General features: G+C 36.4%; 2 protein-coding genes and 1 long non-coding RNA gene across 6 annotated transcripts; 1 reads left to right on the top strand and 2 right to left on the bottom strand.

Annotated features, from left to right (window-relative positions):
- Nucleotides 1-752: 752 nt before the first annotated feature.
- PTPMT1 (protein tyrosine phosphatase, mitochondrial 1) lies at nucleotides 753-10,656 on the bottom strand. 4 transcript variants are annotated; one of them, XM_071672586.1, is made up of 5 exons: nucleotides 10,430-10,656; nucleotides 8,323-8,482; nucleotides 7,601-7,681; nucleotides 6,432-6,629; nucleotides 753-2,680 (listed from the first exon to the last, which is right to left on the bottom strand). In XM_071672586.1, exons 1-5 carry the CDS (start codon nucleotides 10,447-10,449, stop codon nucleotides 2,558-2,560), a joined length of 582 nt encoding a protein of 193 aa, XP_071528687.1. In that variant the 5' UTR covers nucleotides 10,450-10,656; the 3' UTR covers nucleotides 753-2,557. The 4 variants fall into 4 exon arrangements, with proteins under 4 accessions (XP_071528687.1, XP_071528688.1, XP_071528689.1 ...); XM_071672587.1 differs by having other exon boundaries at nucleotides 985-2,680; nucleotides 10,484-10,622; XM_071672588.1 differs by lacking the exon at nucleotides 10,430-10,656 and adding an exon at nucleotides 10,302-10,418 and having other exon boundaries at nucleotides 985-2,680.
- A 460-nt stretch (nucleotides 10,657-11,116) lies between these two features.
- Nucleotides 11,117-18,314, top strand: Etfb (Electron transfer flavoprotein beta subunit). The gene is made up of 6 exons (XM_071672585.1): nucleotides 11,117-11,281; nucleotides 12,845-13,003; nucleotides 14,776-15,015; nucleotides 15,769-15,909; nucleotides 16,929-17,116; nucleotides 18,168-18,314. The coding sequence occupies exons 1-5, from the start codon at nucleotides 11,228-11,230 to the stop codon at nucleotides 17,097-17,099; spliced, it is 765 nt and encodes a 254-aa protein (XP_071528686.1). The 5' UTR covers nucleotides 11,117-11,227; the 3' UTR covers nucleotides 17,100-17,116; nucleotides 18,168-18,314.
- On the bottom strand, nucleotides 17,391-22,691 carry LOC139754789 (uncharacterized). The gene is made up of 3 exons (XR_011713958.1): nucleotides 22,464-22,691; nucleotides 21,743-21,807; nucleotides 17,391-17,454 (listed from the first exon to the last, which is right to left on the bottom strand). It is a non-coding gene; the product is annotated as an uncharacterized lncRNA (long non-coding RNA).
- Nucleotides 22,692-23,798: the final 1,107 nt, after the last annotated feature.

Genomic DNA, 23,798 nt, shown 5'->3' with positions numbered 1-23,798 from the left:
GTGCCTTTAACACAGCAAATATGTCATGACTCCGTAAGTGAGAGCAATAAAACCTACCTATACATACCCTAAAGGGCTTAGACTCTCCCACCTTTTGCTAGGTAACTGCACAATGATCATCCTTAGTTCTAGAGGAATCCTCTTAATACAGATTCCAATCCTGAAAAGCACAATACTGAACTAACTCAAGATCCACAAAGAAATGGAAAAATGCGATCATAACAAGAGAATAGACAGGTAAGAGGGCCGAGTGTAAATCCAGAGAACTGCTGACAGGACTTTGTAAATGAATAAAATCTGTGACAAGATTTGTCCGGTGAGCTTAGTAAATAACTATAACTCCATGGAGGTTTTCCTTTACTTTCTGAAGTTAAAGTTGCTATAACTCCAAGGAGGTTTTCCATTACTTTCTGAAATTAAAGTTGATGTACAGGAAACTGAAGCATCCACTTGCATTCTGTACTTCCAGGTGCCATGCACTGTGTCTATCATGTCTGGAGGAAACCATTATCTAATACAGGTGGCTAATACCAATTCTTTGTAGACCATAACTTCAGACATTCAGGAAGAAGTAAAAAAGGTAGGCAATATTTATGTGTCCATGCTTCTTTCCAACAGTCAAAGTTTGTCATTCCTTCATCTTGAGTCTGATTGACTTAAAACTTGGTAGCAGTGTTCCTTGGTTCAATAAGACCTCATTATTTTTTTTCTGATTTAAGTTTTTTTTTAGAGGATTTTATGGTGTTGAATACATAAGGCCCAAAAATATATTTTGAGCTGCTGTTCCTTTTTTTTTTTTTTATAAAAGCTATGCACATATATACTTTTCCACAAGTGCCATAAAATGTTTCTTGGGCTATTAACATACTACATTTCAGCCTATTCATAAGATATGTTGCAAGGGTCTTTTTACATGCCCCATACTATGGACACCTTAATTTTGTGATCTGACTTTTCTTGGCTATTCTTGAAAGGTTATAGGTATTTTTTTTTTTGCTATTTATTTGGCCATATTTCAACTAATGTTCATGAAATTAAACAAAATGTCTTTCCACATATCCTTCAAAATAATGACAAATCTGTGACAACCACTTTCAGCTTTTAGAAGCAAAAGTTATGGAAAACTATAAGTTTTTACAACTAATCCATCTGATACCCAATTTTGATGAAACATGGTACATTTCAACAATCCCCATACAATGATCAAATACAATTTGAGATTCTGGCCACTTTAACATTCTAGAAGGGTCACTGATCATAATGACTCTTAGCACAAAGATATTTACAGTACATATGGAGGGATGCATACTGCATTTACTCACATATGTTTCTAGTTGAAGCTGGCTTTCGTACATATATATATCACCTGGTTAGCAAAGAGCCCTGTGAAGAAAAATGTTCACTTTCTTGTTTTATCACAGTCATTCAAAAAGGCTTAAATATGTTCATTAATTCCAAACCATTGGCTCTAGATGATACATTTTCAGGTAGAAGAATCCTTCTTAGTCACTGAAGAGAGAATATTTTTGCATTACTGCATTCTCACTCTTTACTAGACACTTGATACTCTGTAGATAGATAAGGCATATGGGGTTGGCTTGAAAATTTCCTTGAAAGAGGTAAAAAGGAGAGTCCATCCCAATGAGCCTCTCTTAAAGTACTTCCTTCATCCATAAATTCTCTGGTCAAACTTTCTTTAACATGCCCTTATCAGCAACAAAACTGGGTATCTGGGGCTCCTCAAGGCTTATCTCAGTTTGAAAATTCATCTCTATTACACTTCTGGTTTATATGAAAACTTGCCCATTTCTTGTTTTCTGCTATTAAGATAGAACTGCTTTGACTAACCCTCCTCATTCTTGTGATTCTGTGTGGAAATTCTCACCTCTTGCAAAAAAAAAAGAAAAAAAAAAAAATACGGAGGAAGGGGCTGATTCATGTATATAATCTTTTAGCTAATGGCAGAGGAGAACAGACAAGCAGAGAATAGAGAATAATCATAAAAAAATTCACCCCAAAAGACATCTTTTTTACACTCATTATGGAGGCATAGAGTTAATCTAAACAATTACAAGGATTCAATTGATTAGAGTTACCATTATGTTGACTCAAAGCCTGAAAGCAAAAGCCAGATTTGTACTCTGAGATAATTTACCTCTATGATTCCTAAGTTAGTCTCAGTCAAGGTACTGGTTACTGTAAAGAACTTTGCTTTGGGATTTCTTGAAAGGCTGCACTATGATCCCTGAAAATCTTTTTGATCTTGTTTCCTATTTCCTAGACCACTGGATATACACTTCAGACTACAGATAAGAAAAAGAAATTCCTCAGACTGAATGCTGGATTGTCTTGGAAGTCATGAACATTTTGGGCCTGACAGTCCTATGCACCTTTATTTCCAGAGAGTAATCATACTCTGGCAAAGACCTAGAGCACTACCCCCCCAATGGGAAATGAGAGAGGAATCCAGGAAAGTCAAACCAAAGTAACTACGTCAAACTTAAGCAAACTTATAAGTTACTATGGAAGACTTTTCATTAAAATGTAAAATAATGTATTATCCTTCTTGTAAACTTCTATGATATACTGAAATGGCTTCATGCTGTCTGGGTCCAAGCCAGGTATGTGAACGAATTGCATGAATGTGGGCCACAGCAGCTTCTGGTGTCCATCCGTACTTCTGTGAAGAGAAGATAAAATAACAGTAAAAATAGCTTATCCACCCAAATGATTTCATCTCCCCAGTTTAAAGCATAACAGTGCAAAAGAATCATCCAAAACATTTAATTGGTATCACTCTCAACACATTGACATATTTTTTTTTTTTTATTATACTTTGTCGCTGTCTCCCGCATTTGCGAGGTAGTATATGAACTAAAATAAACAAGCTAGAGAGGATTCAAAATAACTTTATAAGTAAAAACTAAGGACTAGAACACCTAAACTATCATAAATGATTGCCTGAACTGCAACTACATGTGTAATGCCACAAATAAATCTGGGGAAAGATATATGAAAATATACGCATTGCAGCTGACTGAAGGAAAAAAAAGTTTTATACTTTAAAGCTTTCCATACTTATGTATGGGACTAAAAGCACATATAGGAGTATATTGAAAAGATAATGTAAAAAATACTTAGAGTGCCCTGCTATTCAATATTCTACTCGATGAGATAGGAAACATTACCAAAGTGAACATTGAAATTTCAAAAAGAAACCCAGATGGATGACTTCGAAAAGCACCAGATGTACCAAGGTTTGATCATGCCAAGGTTTACAGCACAATCAACCAGCAAGCTACATGGTGAGTGCTATGCACTAGCCATGCCTTAAGCAAAATGTCATCATATGTATTTGTAGGAAGGTGTTTTCTCTCTCTACGTAATATGTGAAATAATAAGTGTCAATAAAACTAATAAAACATTTTACAAGTAGAACTAAAGGAATGGAATACCTAAATCATCATGAAAGATTTAAAGACCTGCAACCATACAGCTTCAAAAGAAAGTGGGAAAGATATAATGGTGGTAGACAGAAGAGAACAATTAACTTTTTGAACCCAAAAGCCTCAGAGATGGGAAGAAATATACCATAGGGCCATGGGAATCCCCAATGCCTCCACCAGCATGGCTGGAATAAAAAAGAAGTCAAAATCTTTGGAAAATAATCCTCAAAAAATGTAAAATACAGTATAATAATTGTGAAACTGTGAAAAACAAATAAAAACAAAACCACCTATGCACTGTTGGGAAAGTCACAAATTAGAAGGGAGATGTGGTAATAAGCAACCAGGGTGTGCCAAAATGGTTGGATATAAGGAGATGATGAGCAAAGAAAAACTAAAAAGGTTGTGTGTCAAAATTGGAGGAAAGAAGAAATGAAAGATCGAGAAGGAAAAAGTTGATAGAAGGCTTTTGGGTAGTTGGGCCGAAACATTCAGGAGGGTGAGAGGCAAGGATGGGATAGAATGAATGCAATGTTTCGGTATATGCAGGAGGGGCAAATTGTTGTCAATGGGCTGGAACATGGGCATATGAAGTGGTCAATTTAAGTCTGGTATTGGTCTATGGGGTTTGGCTGTGGATGGTAGGCTCTGTTTTCTGTACATTATACATGGCAGCTATAGAGCAGATGTAGGTAAATGAAGCCATTTGTTCATCTGTTCCGGACAATCACTGTTGGAAAAAATCTTTTTTTCTATCATACGACATCAACCTAATATACATAAAAGCTTGTCATCCTATACAAATTTTAAAGAATATTTCTAGATCTGTTGACATAACTCTAACAGTAAAACAATGCTACACAACTGGGAAAGAGTTTGCATTCATGTCTTCTATAATTTCAAGAAATGGTATCAAGAGATGAAACGTTTTCAGTAACAGAAGTATCTTCTATACAAATTTCCTGAAATACGAGCATTTCTTGATGTTTACCTAAGTGAACAAGCAAATTACTTTGGGTGTCGTTCTCAGGTATCAGGTACTAAAAAGGGCAAAAATGTTAAATAGTCAGATGCTCAGGGAATAATATGAATAAGGATAATTTGTTTTCAATTCAACAAATGTCTAGCTAAAGAAAAACTTTGTATATTAAAAGCTACATCAATACTTCAATTTGTATCTTTTCGAGGCAAAATTTTAGACTTGAGACATTTTACAATAAGGGTAGACTGTATCACCTTATGAAACTTTCACTCTGACTTGTGATAAATCTAAAAAAAATATTTACTTTTGTATTTCTGATGTCTAAAAGAATCTCTTCTTTCAGCAAAGGTGTCTGTGTACTTATGCATATTCTAATGATGTCACAGCAAAATAATATTTAGTTTATATTCCAACAACTGATGAGTTCATTCATGCTTACTGCTACCCAACAACCTAAGTAGATATAGGTATTTCAACGTGTCTGGAAGGAATGTTAAAGACACTCATGGAAGTACAGGATGTAAAATCATCTCTTTGAGGTTAAATGATGTTAAATCATCTCTTTGAGGTTAAATGATGTAAAATCATCTCTTTGAGGTTAAATAAGTGTTGCTTAGGAGGTCTAATACTAGTCAGAAACTAACTTTTTCAACAAAGCCTTAGTTCTCATTAACTCTGTTAAATCTACATTTTCAACATATCAATTTTCTCTTAATAATAACTTGTGTCAAGATATTTCTAAGTCCTAGTGTACTTAACATGACCTATACTTTTCGTGATGTCAGAGCTGAATAAATGATTTGTGTCCCACCGACTGATAAAATATGTATGCATTCCAACAATTGGGAAAATACTTTCATATCCACCCAATGGAGGTCTTTCTGTACAATAAATAAAATGTTTGTGCTACAATGCATGCTGTTACCAAGCCATCTTACATTTACAAGGATTTCATAAGTATCCAGAAAAAATTATTGAGGATGTAGGTTACACAACACAGGATATGTTTAGCATGGATAAGGCCAGCTTATTTTAGAAAAGAAAACCAATGAAGACACCGATTAGCAAGGAAGATAAAAACTGTTCGAGTTAGGGGATGCCAAAAATCAGTTCATGCAGGGCTGGATTTTTAAACATAACTGAGCCAATGTAAGCATTTCATTTAGATATCCTACAGATATAAAGGGTTTTTGTAAAGTCTGCATTACCTGTAATTAACAGTTGCTGAACTGGTAATTCATGGGTAGAAATGGATGGAAAATCACTCCACTCCATCTTACTCCAGCGCTACCAGCCCTTTCCATCATGCTTTTTTTTGCTGTTCCTGGCACTATCTCACTAACTAGAGAAACAATGAATGTATAAAAGAAAATAAAACCCACTGAACTTTATTTGGCAAAAGCTGCTGAATCTAGATAATTCCGGGGGTGACAGAGATAAGCCTTAATCACCTCCTTCTATCTCCCTTATTCCTATCTTATTCCTGTGGCACTTCAAGCCATTAAAACCATGTTTTTTGGTAAATATCCATTAAAATTTGTCTGCATTACTTGTGATATGGCAACAGCTGCAAAATCAGATAATTCAGGGTATGATGCAGACAAGCCTATTTACATCCCTCTTCCTCCTAGTAATCCTCATTCCACCTATCTTACACCAGCAGCAGCGAAAACTCTCATTACCAGCCTTACCTTTTATGTAAATTTTCATTACACTATATATTGTCTCAAAAACATCATGACAGAGTGTGGTATAGGTGGTAGAGGAGAAGCCAAGTTGTTTTGGGTACAGTCCATCAGGAAGGATTACACTGAAAATTTTTTTTCAGTCTGGAACATGTCCCACCTTAAAATATAGGATTCAATTGCTTAACATACATTTTGACTTGAGACAAGTTGTCCATGAACGTAACCCATTACAAGCACAAAGTACTAGTGACTACTTTAATACACACTCTCAACAATACTAAACAAGAAATATGATATTACCACTAATGTACTCACAGCAATCAAGTAACAAGCAACAAGAGTGGCACTTCTTGTCCGACCAGCCTTGCAATGGACATACACATGACCATCTGTGTTTTGAGAATCAAAGTCTTGGATGAACTGAACACCTTGCTTAAGCTTCTCTTGACATGGGGCTTCAAATATGTCTGTTGTACTGAGCTGAAGGAAGCTGACCCCAACTGCTGTCCATTCCTACAAAGATTGAAAAATATGAATAATGGTTGTAGAGGATGTGAGGATCAGGTGTTAGCTTTGAAGAGTGTGAAAAATACTTAAAAGAGAAACAGAAGGATTTGTATGGAACATTTAGGGATCTGGAGAAAGCACATGATGGGGTTGATAAGGATGCTCTGTGGAGAGTGTTACAAATATATGGTGTGGGAGGAAAGCTACTGGAAACAGTGAGGAGTCTTTATCAAGAAAATACATGCGTGTAATCAAATAAAGGAGGTTGACTGGATCCCCTTTGTCTTTGTACAATGGCACTATGTATGCACTCCACCAATCCTCAGGCACTTTACCATGATACATAAATACAATGAATATTCTTACCGACCAATCAACAACACGCTCACCCCTTTTTCTTAATAGATTCTACTGCAATACCATCCAAACCTGCCGTCTTGCCAGATTTCATCGCAAAGCTTTTACTACCTCTTCTCTTGTAACCAAGCCATTTTCCCTGAATCCTCTCATTCGCACACCACCCCAACCAAAACACCCAATATCTGCCACTCTATCATCGAACACATTTAACAAACCTGTCATTACTTCCCCACTTGCCCCCTTCACCAATGTTCCCATTTGCACTCTTGTTTTACACATGTCATTTAACTCCTTCCAAAACATCTTTTTATTCTCCCTAAATTTTAATGATACACTCTCACCCCAACTCTCATTTGCCCTCTTCTTCAACCCTTGCACCTTTCTCTTGACCTCCTTCTGCTTTCTTTTATACATCTCCCAGTCATTTACACTCCTTCCTTTCAAGTATCATCCAAACACCTCTCTTCTCTTTCACTAACAACTTTATTTCTTCATCCCACCATTCACTATCCTTTCTAATCTGCCCACCTCCCACCTTTCTCATACCACATGCATCCTCTGCAGAAGTCATCACTACTTGCCTAAATACATCCCATTTCTCAGGAACTTATATGTACCTGTTTCATGTTGGACAGCCACTTTAGCTCATAATCTTCATTCATAGATATAACTGCACAAACTTTTTCTTCTTCTACAAGCTGAAGAGAAACAAAAATACATTTACAAACACATAAGTGAATTTTTATATGTATATATGTATGGAATAGGCCAATGGCTTATTTTTTCTAAAATGACCCATTTAAAGTTTTCAAACATTAATGTGACTCCACACAAAAGGAAAACATCTTATTTATGATTAAGTATCTACTATACCCAGAAAACCAGGATAATTGAGGGAACTACAGTTAATGAATATAACAGAACAAAATAGTTTGAGATCAATGCCACTTTTAAATTATACAATTATGTAGGAAAGCTGCTGTCTTTGGAATCAGAAATGATATACTTTGACTGCAGTGAAGTCTTAATGGTTTCACAACTAATGCTTATTAAAAATTACTAAATGACAATGTGATAAACTTTAAACCCTAATCCACAAGGATAATTATCAAAGTGCCTTATCCTTATGATTTAGTTGGCTATTCCTATATAGCATGTTATAGACATGTCCATAAGCTCCAGTTTATGGCTTCAGATCACTGCATTGTACAGTATACTTATTCAATATGTGATAAATACCATATCTCTTATGTGTATTCACTTGAACTTTAAAAAAATTCTTTAGGATATCTTAAAACTGATACATAAATAGAATAATCAACTATTTACACTAGCTCACCTGCTTTGTCATGCTCTTGAATGGTATAGCCCCTAAGATCACTCGGTCATCAATTCGATCGAACCAACGACGTGAAGACACTCTCTCCATAAAGACATTAAATATCAGAGTTGGGATAAATGTCACCCGAGCAAACAACCTTCCCATGATACTGTTCATGCTAAAGTGAGAGAAAAGGGATACAATAAGGGAGTTACCACCACAAGTCTTATAAATATAGACATGGGAGATCACAATCTCCTCTGGCTTTCTTTCTTCTACAGTCAGGCACAATAGACAACAACTGTGAAAAAAAAAAGCCCTTACAATAAACTCTGAAAATACTACTCAGTACATATGATCTTTGCCAAAAGTAAAATTTTTCAAATTAAAGAAGAAATCTGCACAGCAATGTAGATTTTCAGAAACAAAAAAGAAGTCATATTATATCATTAACCATAAATTATATTAAATTATATCATCAACCATAAATCATATTTGGATATAACCATATATTCCACTTTACCCTAGATACCCCCGCATGACATTAAAAAATCTCTTTCTTGCAGCTGATGTTGTACAAGTAACACATTTCTTTTGTGAGCAGCTATATCATATGTACACTGGTCTCATGTGCCCCATCATGCAGAACTTGCTCACACACGAGGTGGTTTCTCCTGCACCTTACTATTAGCTATAGCAAAATTGAAAAGCATTCAGTTTCATTCATTCTCCAGGCATCAACTCTCCAACAATCCCCATCAACCATGATGTTCCAGTTTCTTCCCTATTCTAAGGGTGTTACTTTGGCTATTGCCAAAATCACGGAAAACCTCAGCTGCTGGGGAAAGGCGGTGAAGTTTCCATAGGCTTTGTTGGTATCTGCTAAGTAAAAGCAGTCTAGTGATATATTTTTCTACTTTCATAAGTTACTTCTGTAGTGACCCTGAAGTAAAACTTTAGGGTCTCCACAACGAGTACCCATTTTCTCATTTCTGCAGGCTGAGGAGCCAGGGAAGCTGGGTTCATGCTAGAGCAACAATATTGTTTCATACTTTATTTGACTATTTAAAGGGTTAATTTTTCTAGTCAGAACTAGCTTTGGGTATTAGCAGATTTTCATAAGTAATGGTAGAGTAACAGTACAAGGTAGAATAACAGCAGTGGAGCATGAATTGGGGCATTAAATTTGATTCTGCTATATCAACTAGAATACTAGCACTGAAAGTATATCATGGAAGATGGTGGGTTAATCAATGTACAAATTAAAGACATTAACAAATGAAAACTACACAAAAATTTCATGTAACCTGTAGCAACCATTATTAATTCAATATTCATAACAACATTAATGTGGTCTAGTGTTGGGGATCATGTAGAATAATAACTGCTTGTGGTAAAGAGGGAATGGTAGCTCATCTGCTGTCTATTTTGTTCATACTTTTCAGTAATTTCAGTGATGTTTAGTCATGACTACATCAAATATATTTAGACTAGAATATCTAGATACAAGATCAATCTCTGCCACTAAGGTGGTTACATAAGGATTTCATATATTGTAATGATTCTTATTCATCTATATTTGCTTAAGTGTACATCTTTTATTTGATATTCGTAATCTTACGTTTTTTTTCCACATATTCGTAATCTTCCCCATTATTTTCTTGATCATTGTCACCACAGAAGACAATGCTCCAAGTCATGCAACACCACCTCTATTCTTCTCCTAAAACACCAGTCTGACATCACAAAACTTTGTTATTCAATATCTAAAAATACTTTGGATATTATCCACATCACTGTTACATCCTACAAACCTGCAAAAATATTTAGACAAATGTCGCAAGATCTCGTGAGAGAACTTAGCTCTCAGAATTTAAAATATTTCACAGTGAACAAAGTTCAACTAAATAGAACACGAGTCCATGGATGCGATATTTGTCTAATTAAAACTAGAATTATTAATCTGATTATCAATACCTCTAACCACAATTACACACCTGGTGAAGGCCCACAACTGTACATAGGTAAATCAAAGCTCAGATACCCGTACCCGAAGTTATAATGTAGTAATACAGGAAGAGAAACCGAGTTAGGAAAGCCGATGCTCCCTCGCCCCAAAACTTACTCGAAAGACTTAGAAGACATTACTCATGCAGAGGAAAAATGACTTTATTCATACAGGTGTCACTGAGGCAGCACTAACGACGCGATATCAAGGTTATCTTGACTAATGGCCGGATTCTTGTAGTGGTTGATGCAATACCAGTGATCAGCTGTTCACCAGGGCGCCGCCATGCTAGTTGCCATGGAAATCTCACTGTTCGTATGGCGTCGCCTGGAACAGACTACAGACTTCATGCAAGAGAAAGTCATCATTAACTTCTCTAACTAGCAATCCAACAAATACCTGGAAATATGACCAATGTGGCTATATCTAAAATGTATATATGATGCTCTAGAAATATAATAAAAATCATCTAAGGAAGCACTTAATGTCTAATATCATATTACGTCTAGATCACAATTTCTGGTTTGTGAATTGGAATTTTCCGTTATCAAAAAAGACAATTCAAAACTGGATGATAAACCACAGACCGTATAAAAAAAATATTTGTATGATATTTGGAGACTACTATTCTTAGAAAAAAACCTAAATCCGGATTCTGGATTAAAATTATCTATCATGATGAAACTGAGTAACGACATTTCATTTCTAATACGCAACGCTAAATTTGGTTATTATGTATCACCTCAGTCGTAATTTGGGAGTTATAATTAATCATTAGCTGGGGGGGTCATTTTTAGGTATAGCCAAGCCAGGGTACGTAGACTACGGACACGAGTCACTAGGGGTTGAGGAGGACGACCCATCTTGGTAGATAAGTGGAAGGTGACGGGTAGGGTCCGTCTTACAGCCTTCAAAATGTCCTTACGTGTGCTAGTCGGCTGCAAGAGGGTCATCGATTATGCTGTTAAGGTATGAATGAATATTTCTCGTCACTCAGTTCTATGGATTAGCTGCCCTGTGGGCGAACTTGATAGAAAGTATTGCTCAGTCTGGTCCTGGGGTCCGGGTCAGATATTGCTGATTGTTAGTAAAATTCCTTTTTATTTAATCTGTGAAAGTAAGCACTCATTTACAAAACCATGTTCTTGACACTTTTTATTCCTTTACCTGATACTCCATTAGTCATTCAAGTATCTTATGCAAGCTTATATTCGGCTTTTACTTTTAAGTTACATATTGGATGAAGTACAACTGTTTACGTGTCAGGGTACGAGGTAACAAGGAAAACTGAAAGCAACACATAGAAATTCATTCTTGACTAGTACTGACAAAATCTTCTTCAAGAGATTAAGACGTTGACCAAAGTAATTTAGAAGAATAAAGTCCTAGCCTCTGCCTTCAGTTTTCCATTCTACCTTATATATACTCTTAATCAATACTGATAACATGTCTATGAACGATGTTTAAGGACCTCAAATTATTTCATTTGAACAAACTGAATATTTACATACTTATCCTAAATCATTTTATAAGTGATAGCTTATTCAACATAACCCAGAGCTGTACTTTGAAACTTATTTGGGAATGTCTTAGAGTAGGTTATGCACCAATAGTGTACCAAGTGAAGATTGTACAATGGTTATTCATTACTTTGATTCTACAGTGCTTTTTAACTTTGAATACAGAGTGGTTTAGCTCTGCAATAAATTTTTGGTTAGCACGGGGTGACGTTTGTTTTTCAATTCCCCCCCCCCCCCATTTTCCCTCGTCTTCAGAACCTTTACTACATTGTGGGTACGTAAACTTGTGTTACTTCAGCAATAACAAAACAAGCTAGCCCAATCTAAATATTTTGTACCCAAGTTTATTAGGTCTTGATGGGTCAAAAGCAGTAGCAGTAGAGATGGGTAATGTGAGGTGTACCATATAGTTGGAATTAGGATAAATAATAATTTTCCAAAAGAAGGAACAGAGAATTGGGCCAGGTGAGGGTATTCCCTCAAAGGCCCAGGCCTCTGTTCTTAACGCTACCTCGCTAATGCGGGAAATGGCGAATAGTTTGAAAGAAAAGAAAGAAAATATGAGAAGGATAAGTGAAGAAATCATGAGAAGGTTGCAAGGATGAAAGTTGCTTAAGATGACATGGTTTAGGGTGTAAGTCAGATAACAGATTCATCAAGAATATGGGTAGGAGAATAAACATTAATTGCTACTGTTAGAGAATTGATAAGGGCTAGTGATATTTCAGGTGAAGATGCAAGTGGAATGACGGATTAGATGCAGTGGAAACCTTTTGTGAATGGATAATCTTAACTGCACTATTATGGATGTGAAACATTTAAGTTTTTATGGGTGAGGACTGTTAAAAGATTTTTTGTCTGACAGAAATTGTGTGCAAAGTGTCTTTCATGAGTTCTCTTCTGTCAGGTGTTTATTGTAATCAGTTTTGATAAAATTACTTTACAGTGGAATATGAAGCAGTACATGAAATAATCTTTATGGTTCTCTAAATGTATGATATGTTTTGTTTAGATCCGTGTGAGGCCTGATAAGTTAGGAGTAGTCACAGATGGTGTTAAACACTCTATGAATCCTTTTGATGAGATTGCCATTGAGGAAGCTGTTCGCTTGAAGGAGAAGAAAATAGCAAAAGAGGTCATAGCAGTATCTTGTGGCCCCACCCAGGCACAGGTGAGGAACAAATAAGTTTGTAATATTCAGTTTTATTTTTTGGGGGGGCTGGTTTAATGTTTCCCCCAGTGTGTAAGGGGATTTTAAGTTACTGTGTATGTACATCTGCATATGCAGATGTTTTTAACTCAAAATATGTTCTTTATATTTTTTAAGGAACTTGTTCTTACCACATTTCCCTGGCTAACATTTTCAATAGTAAACTTCAGTCATTGTAACGTGTCCTTTTTGTACAATTTTAACCCATGCAGAGGTGTATCTGCTTGATTATTTTCAGTTAATAAGTAGCCAGCACTCTCTTTTTACTTCATATTATATTTAATGCAGACATTTGATGTCATATACATTTTCATTCTTAGCTAAAAAGCTAGGATGTAAGTACTGATGTTCACTTGTAATTGTGTCCACTTATTATTTGTTGGCCACTTGTCTCTTGTGTAGCGTGTGAGAGGTTTTGATGAATTTGGATAAGCTCCTCTGTCTTTATGAAGAGGTGTGTCATCTACATTAGTTGTGATCCCTTTAAAACAAGGTAATGAGCAAATTGTGTGTATTTATTCTTTGTGGGGCAAGAGGAAGACATGAACAGTGCATCACATTCCATACAACCATGGGCTGTCCTTTTCCCATCCTTATTGGTACTCCACTTTATGTACATTGGGGATAATTCCTTATCTTGAAATTGCTATCTCTTTTCACTGTGGTGAAAAAGCTGTGCTTCACGTCCTTTGCCACCTATCTGTCAATATCTCTGATGCTTGTTCTCTCCTGGTACTCCCTCAGTGGGATGGCCACAACAATAGTCTCCGTAACTAGTGAACTCCATTGCTGCTTTATAGCCTTTAGTGCCTTACCCTTAACAGGCCACTGGTAGAGGGCAGCTCTAGTGCAAAGCTTGCAGAAGCTCTTACCTAATATTCGTTTACCTTTATCATTAATATTACCTTTGTCACTCCTCTTCCCTCTCCCATGCTCCTCTCCATCTCCTACTTCCCTTTGCCTTCTCCTTGTCCCATCTTCCTCCTTACATCCTACCCATCCTCTCTCTTCTCTCCTTTTCCTCTCTCTGCTCCCCTTTCTTCTTTCTCCTTCTCTTCCCCTCTTCAGAATTGTTTTGAGTATGTAATTCATCTCTTTGGGGATGTGGTTCATGCATCCTCTTGTTGTCTCTTTTAATGGGTCTTAGTAGCACTGCATTGCTGTACAGGGTCATTTCCGCACCCTTCCTCCTCTTCTCTTCTTGCTCTTTATTCTCCTTCTAATGTCGAAGGTCATCCATCCTTCTGAAGATTGTTTAAGTGATTCTTTTCATCTCAGGAAAAAATTCATACATTACTGGCCTTCCTATTGTTTTGGGAAAAAATCTACATCACTCTCCTTCCTATTGTGATACGCTGTCATCATATTCCTCCTGTTTCTCTTTTAAAAAAATTGCTTTCTCCTTTTATACAAATCAGCATCCTCATTATATATTGCTCACATAGTTGCAAATCAAATTTTGAGATACACAACATATCTTGCTTTTAACATATTCCAAGTAGCAAGGAATTACATTCACAGAGTTGTTAGGACTTCAAATTGGGTACTGCATTTTTTTCATATTTATATGCTACAAGACTTAAGGTATACAGACACCCTCACAGAAGTTATGGATGACTTTAGTATTACAAAGATTTTTCTAAATTCTTAAGCCTTTTAAGGATTCATGTATTGGTATTTACGTGACGAATTAATTGATGATAATTCAAGAGTAATTTCTTACTCCCAATTAGGAAACCATTCGCACTGCATTAGCCATGGGTGCTGACCGAGGTATCCATGTAGAAATCCCAGCTAAAGAGATGGAAAAGCTTGAACCCCTTCATGTATCCAAGATCCTTGCTAAACTAGCCGAGAAGGAAGGAGCAGAACTGTTGATTGTGGGCAAGCAAGCTATTGATGATGATTCAAATGCCACTGCTCAAATGACTGCAGCACTTCTTGACTGGCCACAAGCCACATTTGCCTCAAAGGTATGCTTGTGCACCCATTCATCTCCTCTCAAAAGACATGCTTCTCTTCCTCATTCTCTTGCATAAGCACCTGACACAGTTATCCACTCTCTTTACATACTTCCATACTGACATCATTCTGGAACTCGCTTTCTTATACCCCATAACACATACCCATAATTCCGTCTTCAGCTGAAGTACCCCCTTTTCCTTTGCTCACACCCATACGCCAACCTCAGACTTTACCCCTAGGATGTTCTCCTTGAGCTTAACTTTTTTCAGAGCTAGAACATCCATGTTTCTCTTCCCATTCATCTCCAGCCTGGGTCTTCAAGGAACACCTGCTCCCACTCCTTTTAGTCACCCCCTATGATGTGTAGAAGGTATGTAGGTTGTGTTTTCTTTATCCATTGATAGATAGATAGATATTCAGTATATTTTTCTTTTCCACATATGTTGATTATTGTTAACTGTTCAAACCATTTAATTTCCTTGGTGTTTGTTGACCTTGAAAATGTGAGCCTGTTGATATATTTAAACTTGGTAGATTCACACCTTGTAAGTACTTCAAAACTTTTTCTGTTAAAGTTATTTAGATATACTGTAGACTGAAAGTATAGTCAGATTATGGCCAGATGAATTAGAATCTGGATTTAACAGAACTGTGTATTGTATTCTTCCATGTTTACTGGAAACAAGTTTTTCTTTTACAGTATTTGATTTTTATCATTCATAAAAGATGGTTCTTTTTTTAATTGTCCATCGATATTGCAGCTCGAGAAAAAAGATGGTTTATTAGAAGTGACCCGTGAGGTGGATGGAGGACTAGAGACCATCAAAGTTAAACTACCAGCTGTAGTTTCAGCTGACCTCCGACTCAATGAACCACGATATGCCACCTTGCCTAACATCATGGTTGGTATATCAACTCACTATAGTTAACATTCTTTTGCAGAATTAGTTATATAAATTTAACCAAGATTTGCAATATGTGGGAAAAGACGTAGGAAGAATGTAATGTAAGTTTGTCATGAGCTTGTTTGTGTTTTAAGGAAGGCAGATAAGTGTGAAATCTGGTCAAGTGGAAAAAGGAGAGTAAGGGTTTTAGATTTTGAATGCTTAACACTTTTTTCATGGCAGACTAATGACCCAGCATCCATCTCCTTTTTGATTGCCTCTTGGAAATACAAGAAGGAAAAATTTTCTTTCATATTTGACTGTGGCAGTGAAAAGAGTACTTAAACAAGATTGCAAAAATTAAAAACTTGTTTAGATGCAATTATTTACACTGCTACTTTGAGGCATCAGATGATGCATGTCATCAACTGGTGTATGCCAGTCATTTCTGCTTGACATATGAGTAGACAGTACAGTTGTGTACAGTATATCAATGTTTGAGTTAGCACAGACAGGTTTATGTGATGATGTGTCTCACTTCATCAGTCTGTGCTATTCAACAAATCCATGAGTCTATCTGGATTTACCTCTTCTTGAACATCTTCCAGTCACTTAGCTACTTCCCTGCTGGTAATGCCTATACAGCTCTCTAATCTTTTTTTTTTCTAACAGCTTGAATATAATTATGATGATGCATGTATGATAACGTCTTATGAATTCATCTCATAGAGAATTTTGCTCTGTTTGGAGAGTGTAAGACTTAACAAATTTTGGTGGGTTTTACACCTCTGGGTTTGAGCACATGATGATTGTGGTAAGCGTGATTTTGCATGAACAACTCAGATAGGAGGAGGAGAGGGAAGACAGATGTAGAAATTGTGCTAGAGCAGCGAAAATGGCAAAGTGTTCACTGATTTTAGGTTCTTGTGTGTGAGTGTTTGGCATATAATTATTATGATGCATAGAATAATTTATTATAAATTCGTATCATTTATGATTTTGCTGTATTTGAAGAGTGCAACTTATTTCATATACAGAAAGCAAAGAAGAAGAAAATAGCCAAGATGAAAGCAGCAGACCTTGGAGTTGACCCATCTCCTCACTTTGAGGTAATTGAAGTAAGTGACCCACCTGCAAGAGAGGCTGGCATCAAAGTTGAAGATGTAGAAACTCTTCTTGGCAAGCTTAAGGAAGTTGGACGCATATAGTGATATGTCCTGAAAACGTAAGAAAAAAGAATTATGGACTAACTTATTTTTTCATTCTATTTTTTTTTATGTTTTAAGGTAAATAAAATTGATAAATATTGTATATTTTTATCCTCCAAGGTTCTGTCATCTGTTCTAGATTGCTATCTTCTCCTGGCAGGAAAAAGTTAACATGTAATATTGATAATCATAAAAACATATTACACCCTTCCTCCTGTTCTAGCAAGGTAGGGTATAAAACAGATGACGAAACCTCCGGGGAAAATCCTTGCTTCATTCATCGTGTTCTTACCTTTAGAAAATGAATACAGAAGGTGTAGATTTTCAGTCCCTTGCCCCTGCCACTCTCAGTGACCTGTGACACAAAGGAAATATGTGGGTGATTTCATTTCTCCTACATCCCCAGGTATATGAAGTAGGAAAAACTGTAGAAATGTCTGTGCGACTTGATGGTAGGCTCTGGTTTCAGTACGTTATACATAACAGCTAGAGAGTAGACGAGTGGAATTGAGGCCATGGGTGTGCCCGTTGCAAGGGCGGGAAAGAGAGTGAATCTGTTACGAATGAAATGTCTCAGGGTAATATGTGCTGTGAGGCAAGTTGATCTTGTAAGGAATGATAGTGCACGTGTGGTAGTAAAAGCAGTATGATTAGGATGTACGGAAATGGTTTGTACAGATGGAGGGGATGTGTTAAGATCGACCAACCTAGTCTGTGTTTCAGAAGAGGAAGAAACAATGGGTAGAGGGAGACTGAGGAGGAGGTAGAAGGTTAGGGTGATGGAGGCTTTGGGGTATCATGACATGAACATTAGGGAAGGCAGGATCCATGCATGGGATAGACTGTATTGGATCATTGTACTACACTGGAGGGAGCAACATCCTTCAAGTATGCTGAATTATGTCACAGGAATAATCTGTGGTGTATGGTAGGCTCTAGTTTCAGTACATTATACTTGACAGAGCTAAGATATCCCTGAGCTATCCCCGAAGGCAGGTTGAGCATTAAGTCATAAAAAAGAACTGTTTAATGTGGACATATCCATACAGCTATCTTTTCTCTTTTCAGGTTGTTGATTGATTGAGTCCCTCATGCTTGTGAGAATTACAACAATGCAATTTTGAATCAACCTATTTTATGTTTGGGAGGATGGGGAGCTGTAATAACATTGTCATTTTTTTGTACAAGTTGTAAATACAAAGTTAATATTTGAAATGTTCTTTAACTTTCCATTTACAATTCTTTTCTTTGTAGTTATTTTCATTGTAATACTATACAGATATAGTATTGAATATTTATTTGTTAAAACCATAATCAGTGATGAAATGTTTGATTGAGAGAACCGATTTGGGTATGCTGACATGGTTCTGGCATATAGAAAGGATGACTAATGGGAAACTGACTGTCAAAAGCAGATGGTAACATGAAGAAATAGAAGAGTGGAGTGAAAGCACCTGTTGGACATTGAGGCTTAAACATTTAGTAAAGTCAGAGAAGCTAATTGGACGAAAATAATCAATGTGATATGCCTGTACAGAGCAATGTACTGAAAATGTATGATCAAAATTTAGCTACAATGTCCTGAAGTGCGTTGTTATGAAGCTACTCAACTACATAAGGATCAATGCAAGCTGTAACCCTTTGCCCTACCAAAATGTCATATTGCCACAAAGTTCACCAACTCTGATGTCAAATCCAACTGTCGCATTGTCGTCAAAGTTAAGCTTATTTATGAAAAACTTTGTCTTATTTGATTTGACTTGTAATCGTCTTGAATACTTGATATGGGTCTCCGTGTTTATACCGTTAATATGTGTGACAAGTCTGACCGTTGCAATTGTAATGATTGGTTTACTTGCTGGTGGCTAACGTCAAAAACACCTTTGGAGAAAAGTTTGTGCACTTAAGTACTGCTCACGTGTATGAAGTTATTCATGAAGTATTATTCTGCAATATAGATGCATAGATATACCAGAAACCCTAGATGTTCCCCTACTGAGCAACAGCAAATGTTTAGCCATCGTCTGGTCTGTAGCGACAACCGTCTCACAGAGAAACTTAATACTGAGTAACAGATGTGTGAATACAACAGTAACTCCTTCTCTTTGTGAATATTCACACAGGCACATAGCTGAACTAGGGTATATCCATGCCATAGCTATAAGCCATTACCTGCTAAAGAATGTCTCCTATGTTAGAGGGGATAGAAGACATCACTTGTCTACAAGTAACTCACATACAACAACCAGGTCGGCCCATGTATAGTTAACTTTTATGTAGTGGGCACTTTACGGTGGATGTGTGTGTGGTGTAAAATATGGTCCATGCTTAAGCGAGTAATTTCCTATTTGCTTGTTTGTAATTACCTATGAGTACCACACGGGGAGGGAGTTATACACAGGTGGGTCCCATCTTTTTAACACTTCCATCAAAGAACTTTATAAAATCATACATGCAGTCTGAAATGACCAAATCCTCAGTCAGTCTCATTGATTCATCCACCACTCGTATACTGTAAAAAAATTCTTTAAATCCTCATTTACAAGTTCCTAACTTAATTTCATGTTATATCCTCCTGTTGCCCTACCCTTACATCTTTGAAAGAACTGTCATCTATTAACTTCGTCCATTTCTTTTAAAAACTTTAGAAGTTGCGTTGTAAAGATTCGCCAAGAATAAGCTTGGCACTGGCTCTTATCTATGACAGCTCATTCCTGGCAGTGGCATTACTGGCACAGGTAGGATGTATATGCACGAGGTGCTATTACTGGCATAAGGCGGCTCTTATTAATCTGTGACGTAGTGGCCTCTTAGGTGATGCGTGTATGTTGTGTAAAAATTGACGAATCGTTTCATCTCGAACAAATGTAGTGGATGCCAAAGTTTATACCATAGCTTCATCACTGGACCCAGTGTGATTTACAATATGAAGGGCTTTGTATTGCATACGCTTTAAAACTACCTAATTCTGTTTATAGGAGTTCCGCATCATATGACTGAGCGACAATTTAAAATAGGTTACATAGTCCTATGAATTCACTTCACGCCTGAGAGATTAAAAGTTTAAATATAATGATAAAAGATAAGAAAGAAGAGAAACGGAAAACTGAAACCATCACATGAAACTTAAGGATAAGTTGTACAGATTATCTATCATGCATCATTGTATAAATGTATATATCAACATATCAAATTAGCTGAAAACATCATCTAAATATATACATAAGCATATAAATATACTGTGCATAATAAAACAATCAAGAATTCAGAAGCCATCCCTGAAAATATACCCATTTTCTATGATAACCTTTGGCCGGCTATCTGCCTGACGTGGAGGCAAGATTGCACAAGATGCAAGGGTTGTGGGGGAGGGGGCGCTAGGGACCTCTGGACGGTATTTGTGCCGAGATGGAGAGAATACTAGGAGTCGCAGACTCACCCACGATGCTCAAAGTAACCATAAATGAAACTGCAAATGTTTCTAACGTCAGACTTTTTCTTGTGGTGTAAAATTTCGTATTGATTGTGTTGCCTGCTTGTAATGTTGTGTAGAAGACCTTGGAAGATTATTAGTGAAACTCTCAAGATATCCTCATCCTCACGGTTGACGATGTATGGTGTCTAATAGGTTAGGGAGCCAGTCAGGTGTATGTGTTGTTGAATGGCTTATTATTCTTCTTTTGTACTTTTTTTTTTTTTTATAACATCTATGGCGCCATCCAGGTCCTTGTGTTTCGCGAGACAGCGATAAATGAGGGATCTCGGCGGTACACGGACAATAATACGAACGTACAGTTTCCCATGTTATATCTCTTGACGAGAATGTATTTCAAGAAAGAGAATGGAGGAAGTCTAAGTCGTGCAAAATTCACGTGACGTCAATATAACCCAAAAATTAATTGATTTTAATAGAGTCGCACGATAACACCACCACCATCGTCGGAGGGTTACGTCAGCAATGTATATCATACATTGCAATGTATATCATACATTGCTGACGTAACCCTTCCGATGCAGGTGTTCTTTGTGATCGCAAGTGACACGTCCGTCTGCACGATTACAATACTTTCCTATCAAAATTAATTAAATACAAAGTTTTGCTAGTTTATCTTCGTACTCGAAAGACCAAAAGATTAAATTTAAGAGAAAAGTTCAAGGTAAATGGAACACAATTTGAACAGACCATCTTTGGTAATATATGTTTTTTTTTTTTACCACACTTGTGAACAATAAACTTTTGTGGCGCAAGTGAAATCTCCACAATATTGCTCTCTCACGGTGCTATTAGTATTTGCAGAACTTACTACTACTTAAAAGAAGCATTTATCATAAATATACCAGGACGTAGTTTACATTGGACGCACAATTATCAATACATTTAATCAAATATAGCACTTCCCATTAATGTAGTACTTGTTTCTGCTTATGTTCCACAAAGATAAATCTAACAATTTGAAATAAAAACTAGTGTGTGACATTGTCTATGAAATTTTATATTCATGACAAAAAAAAATCTAGTTTCTTCATCGTTTTGCATTTCTCATTTTGAAAGTTTATAGTCTTAAAGAATCTTCTCTTGAGTAATACAATACTTCCTAATATGAAAATCAGAGTTCTTAACGAAAGGAAAAATTATAACTTACTTCAGGTGGTGAGGTCCATCTCAGCCTCTTTATCACGTTATATTTGACCAACTTTCACATTCCACCTGTTGGGAACCAGTCCTGTTACACACACTCATTATAAATATTTCACATTTCTGTACAAAAAAGTATAATAACTTGAATGATCTTGATAAACCACTTACTCATTCTGTGCAAGCAAACGTAAGTAAAACCTTCAACCTGTATGAGATAAATCCAAACTATACCTAATTAATATACATATTAAAACTATGATTTATCCCAATTTAACGTTTCTCTTAATAGAATCTTAACAAATCTCTATGACTTTTATCAACAGTCCTGCGTCTATCAAATGGCGCTGCACTGCACATGGTCCACAATGAGACCTGGTAAATAACACAAATATGAACAAATTCCTTTCTTAATGTCTTCCCTTGGACACTAGACGGTGGAAAATGCATTGTACAAACTGCCGCCATATTTCTGGTGCTCATGAAAAGAGGTCGTTTGGCCCAGTGGTGTTCCGTACTCAGTTCTAACATAGGAGAGTCTTGAGCATTTGTTAACAAGTTCAATGTGATTTTACGGAGGTGATCCTCGGCTACAGAAATCATGGTCCAATTAAGGTAATAATTGTTGGTCATTTTGTAGTCAGGTCGGTAACGATGGGTCAAGCTTTGTTTAGCCAAGTAATTCCCCTTGGTAGGTTAAAGACAACGTTTAGACAGGTTATACTTACGTTGAGGTACGTTAGGGTCGTAAGGCGGAGTTCCCTTGGTTTTACGGGTAGGGAAGGTTTACTGGTTTGACAGGTTTAGGCCAAAGCGTCTTTGGTTTCGCCAAACACTCGAGATCCTAAACTTCCAACATGGCGACAGGTATAGGCTCTTCAACGATCCCTGTAGACCTTGTAAAATTGAATTTGATCTTTTCGCTCTTCAAAATAAGATCTTGTTCTTAAATTTACCTTTGGAAAAAAAATCGATAATGTAGTGAAAATAAAGAAAACATCAGTCGGCAAAATAGTATTTGATGGCGGTACAAATTTCAATACTTTGACCAACAATAACTTGTCTGTAAATACTATCACAGGTACTAACTTACCTTGATTTATCCAGACAGTTGGTACATTGCATACATATATGTAACTTTGATTGAAGATAGTTTTCTTGTAAATGTTGATGACATCATTATAGTAAGTTTTCTGAAATGCAGTTTAATGTGTCGTCATTTGTAAAGAGGAGACCAACTTCTTGTTATTTTGACTTTGACTCATCCTCCAAGAACTTGTCTGATTTGGTTTGACTCATCCTCCAAAAACTTGTCCGATTTTATTCTATTTATCCTCCAGACTTGAGAATTTTCTCGACTGTCGACACACTCGCACCATTTTGTTCGAAAAAATCGTCTTAAGAATATTGAAATTCCACATGAAGTACTATCGTAGATCACACACACACAGACACACACTACACATCTTGGTTGCTCTAGTCATTAGACAATCGCCGTCAATACAAAACAACTAACTGCACCATTTGCAAAAATACCATTTACCGACAAGGACATTAGAATTCATTACTAAAGGGTTAAACCATAGTTTATTTACATTTAATTTTGTAATGGTTCTGTGGTACTGCAAGGACTTCAAATGTGCCAGTAAAATCTCGTACACTTCTGTTTGGGTTGTAGATATTTCATAACATACAACCTATAATCTTCAAGCGTAAAGTTGGATACATACATACTTATAAACCATATTTAGCTGATGAAGGTTACAACTGATAAACTTTTTCGCATCTAAAACAATTTCAACCTTAGGTTTATCTACGGTACTATTTCTTGTCTTATATTAAACACCATTGCCTCGGTTAAAGCCCTTTCATACACATTAATATCATATATGGTCTTAATTTTTGAGTGTGTCTGAAGATATATGAGAACCTTTAATTTCTTCCTAGCCTCATTAAATTTCATTAATTTTTAGCACTTTTAGTTTAATTTTTTGGGCCGTTTGGCTGCGGTTCTGAGACAAGTTATCTTTTGTAACATTGTCTGTGTGGTTTTAGACTGTTTA

Source organism: Panulirus ornatus, chromosome 17 (assembly GCF_036320965.1).
Source record: "Panulirus ornatus isolate Po-2019 chromosome 17, ASM3632096v1, whole genome shotgun sequence".
Taxonomy (NCBI): domain Eukaryota; kingdom Metazoa; phylum Arthropoda; class Malacostraca; order Decapoda; family Palinuridae; genus Panulirus; species Panulirus ornatus.
This window is presented reverse-complemented; position numbering and strand designations above follow the sequence as displayed.

Bases quoted from the DNA above. Each gene is read 5' to 3' on its own strand.
- PTPMT1 (XM_071672586.1), bottom strand. From the start codon at position 10,449: ATGTCTTCTAAGTCTTTCGA. The intron at 8,483-10,429 runs GTAAGTTTTGGG...CTCTCACTTTAG, and splicing joins ATGTCTTCTAAGTCTTTCGA to CATGAACAGTATCATGGGAA. The intron at 2,681-6,431 runs GTGAGTACATTA...TTCTCTTCACAG, and splicing joins TTGCTTGTTACTTGATTGCT to AAGTACGGATGGACACCAGA.
- Etfb (XM_071672585.1), top strand. From the start codon at position 11,228: ATGTCCTTACGTGTGCTAGTCGGCTGCAAGAGGGTCATCGATTATGCT. The intron at 11,282-12,844 runs GTATGAATGAAT...TGTTTTGTTTAG, and splicing joins TCATCGATTATGCTGTTAAG to ATCCGTGTGAGGCCTGATAA. The intron at 15,016-15,768 runs GTATGCTTGTGC...TCGATATTGCAG, and splicing joins AAGCCACATTTGCCTCAAAG to CTCGAGAAAAAAGATGGTTT.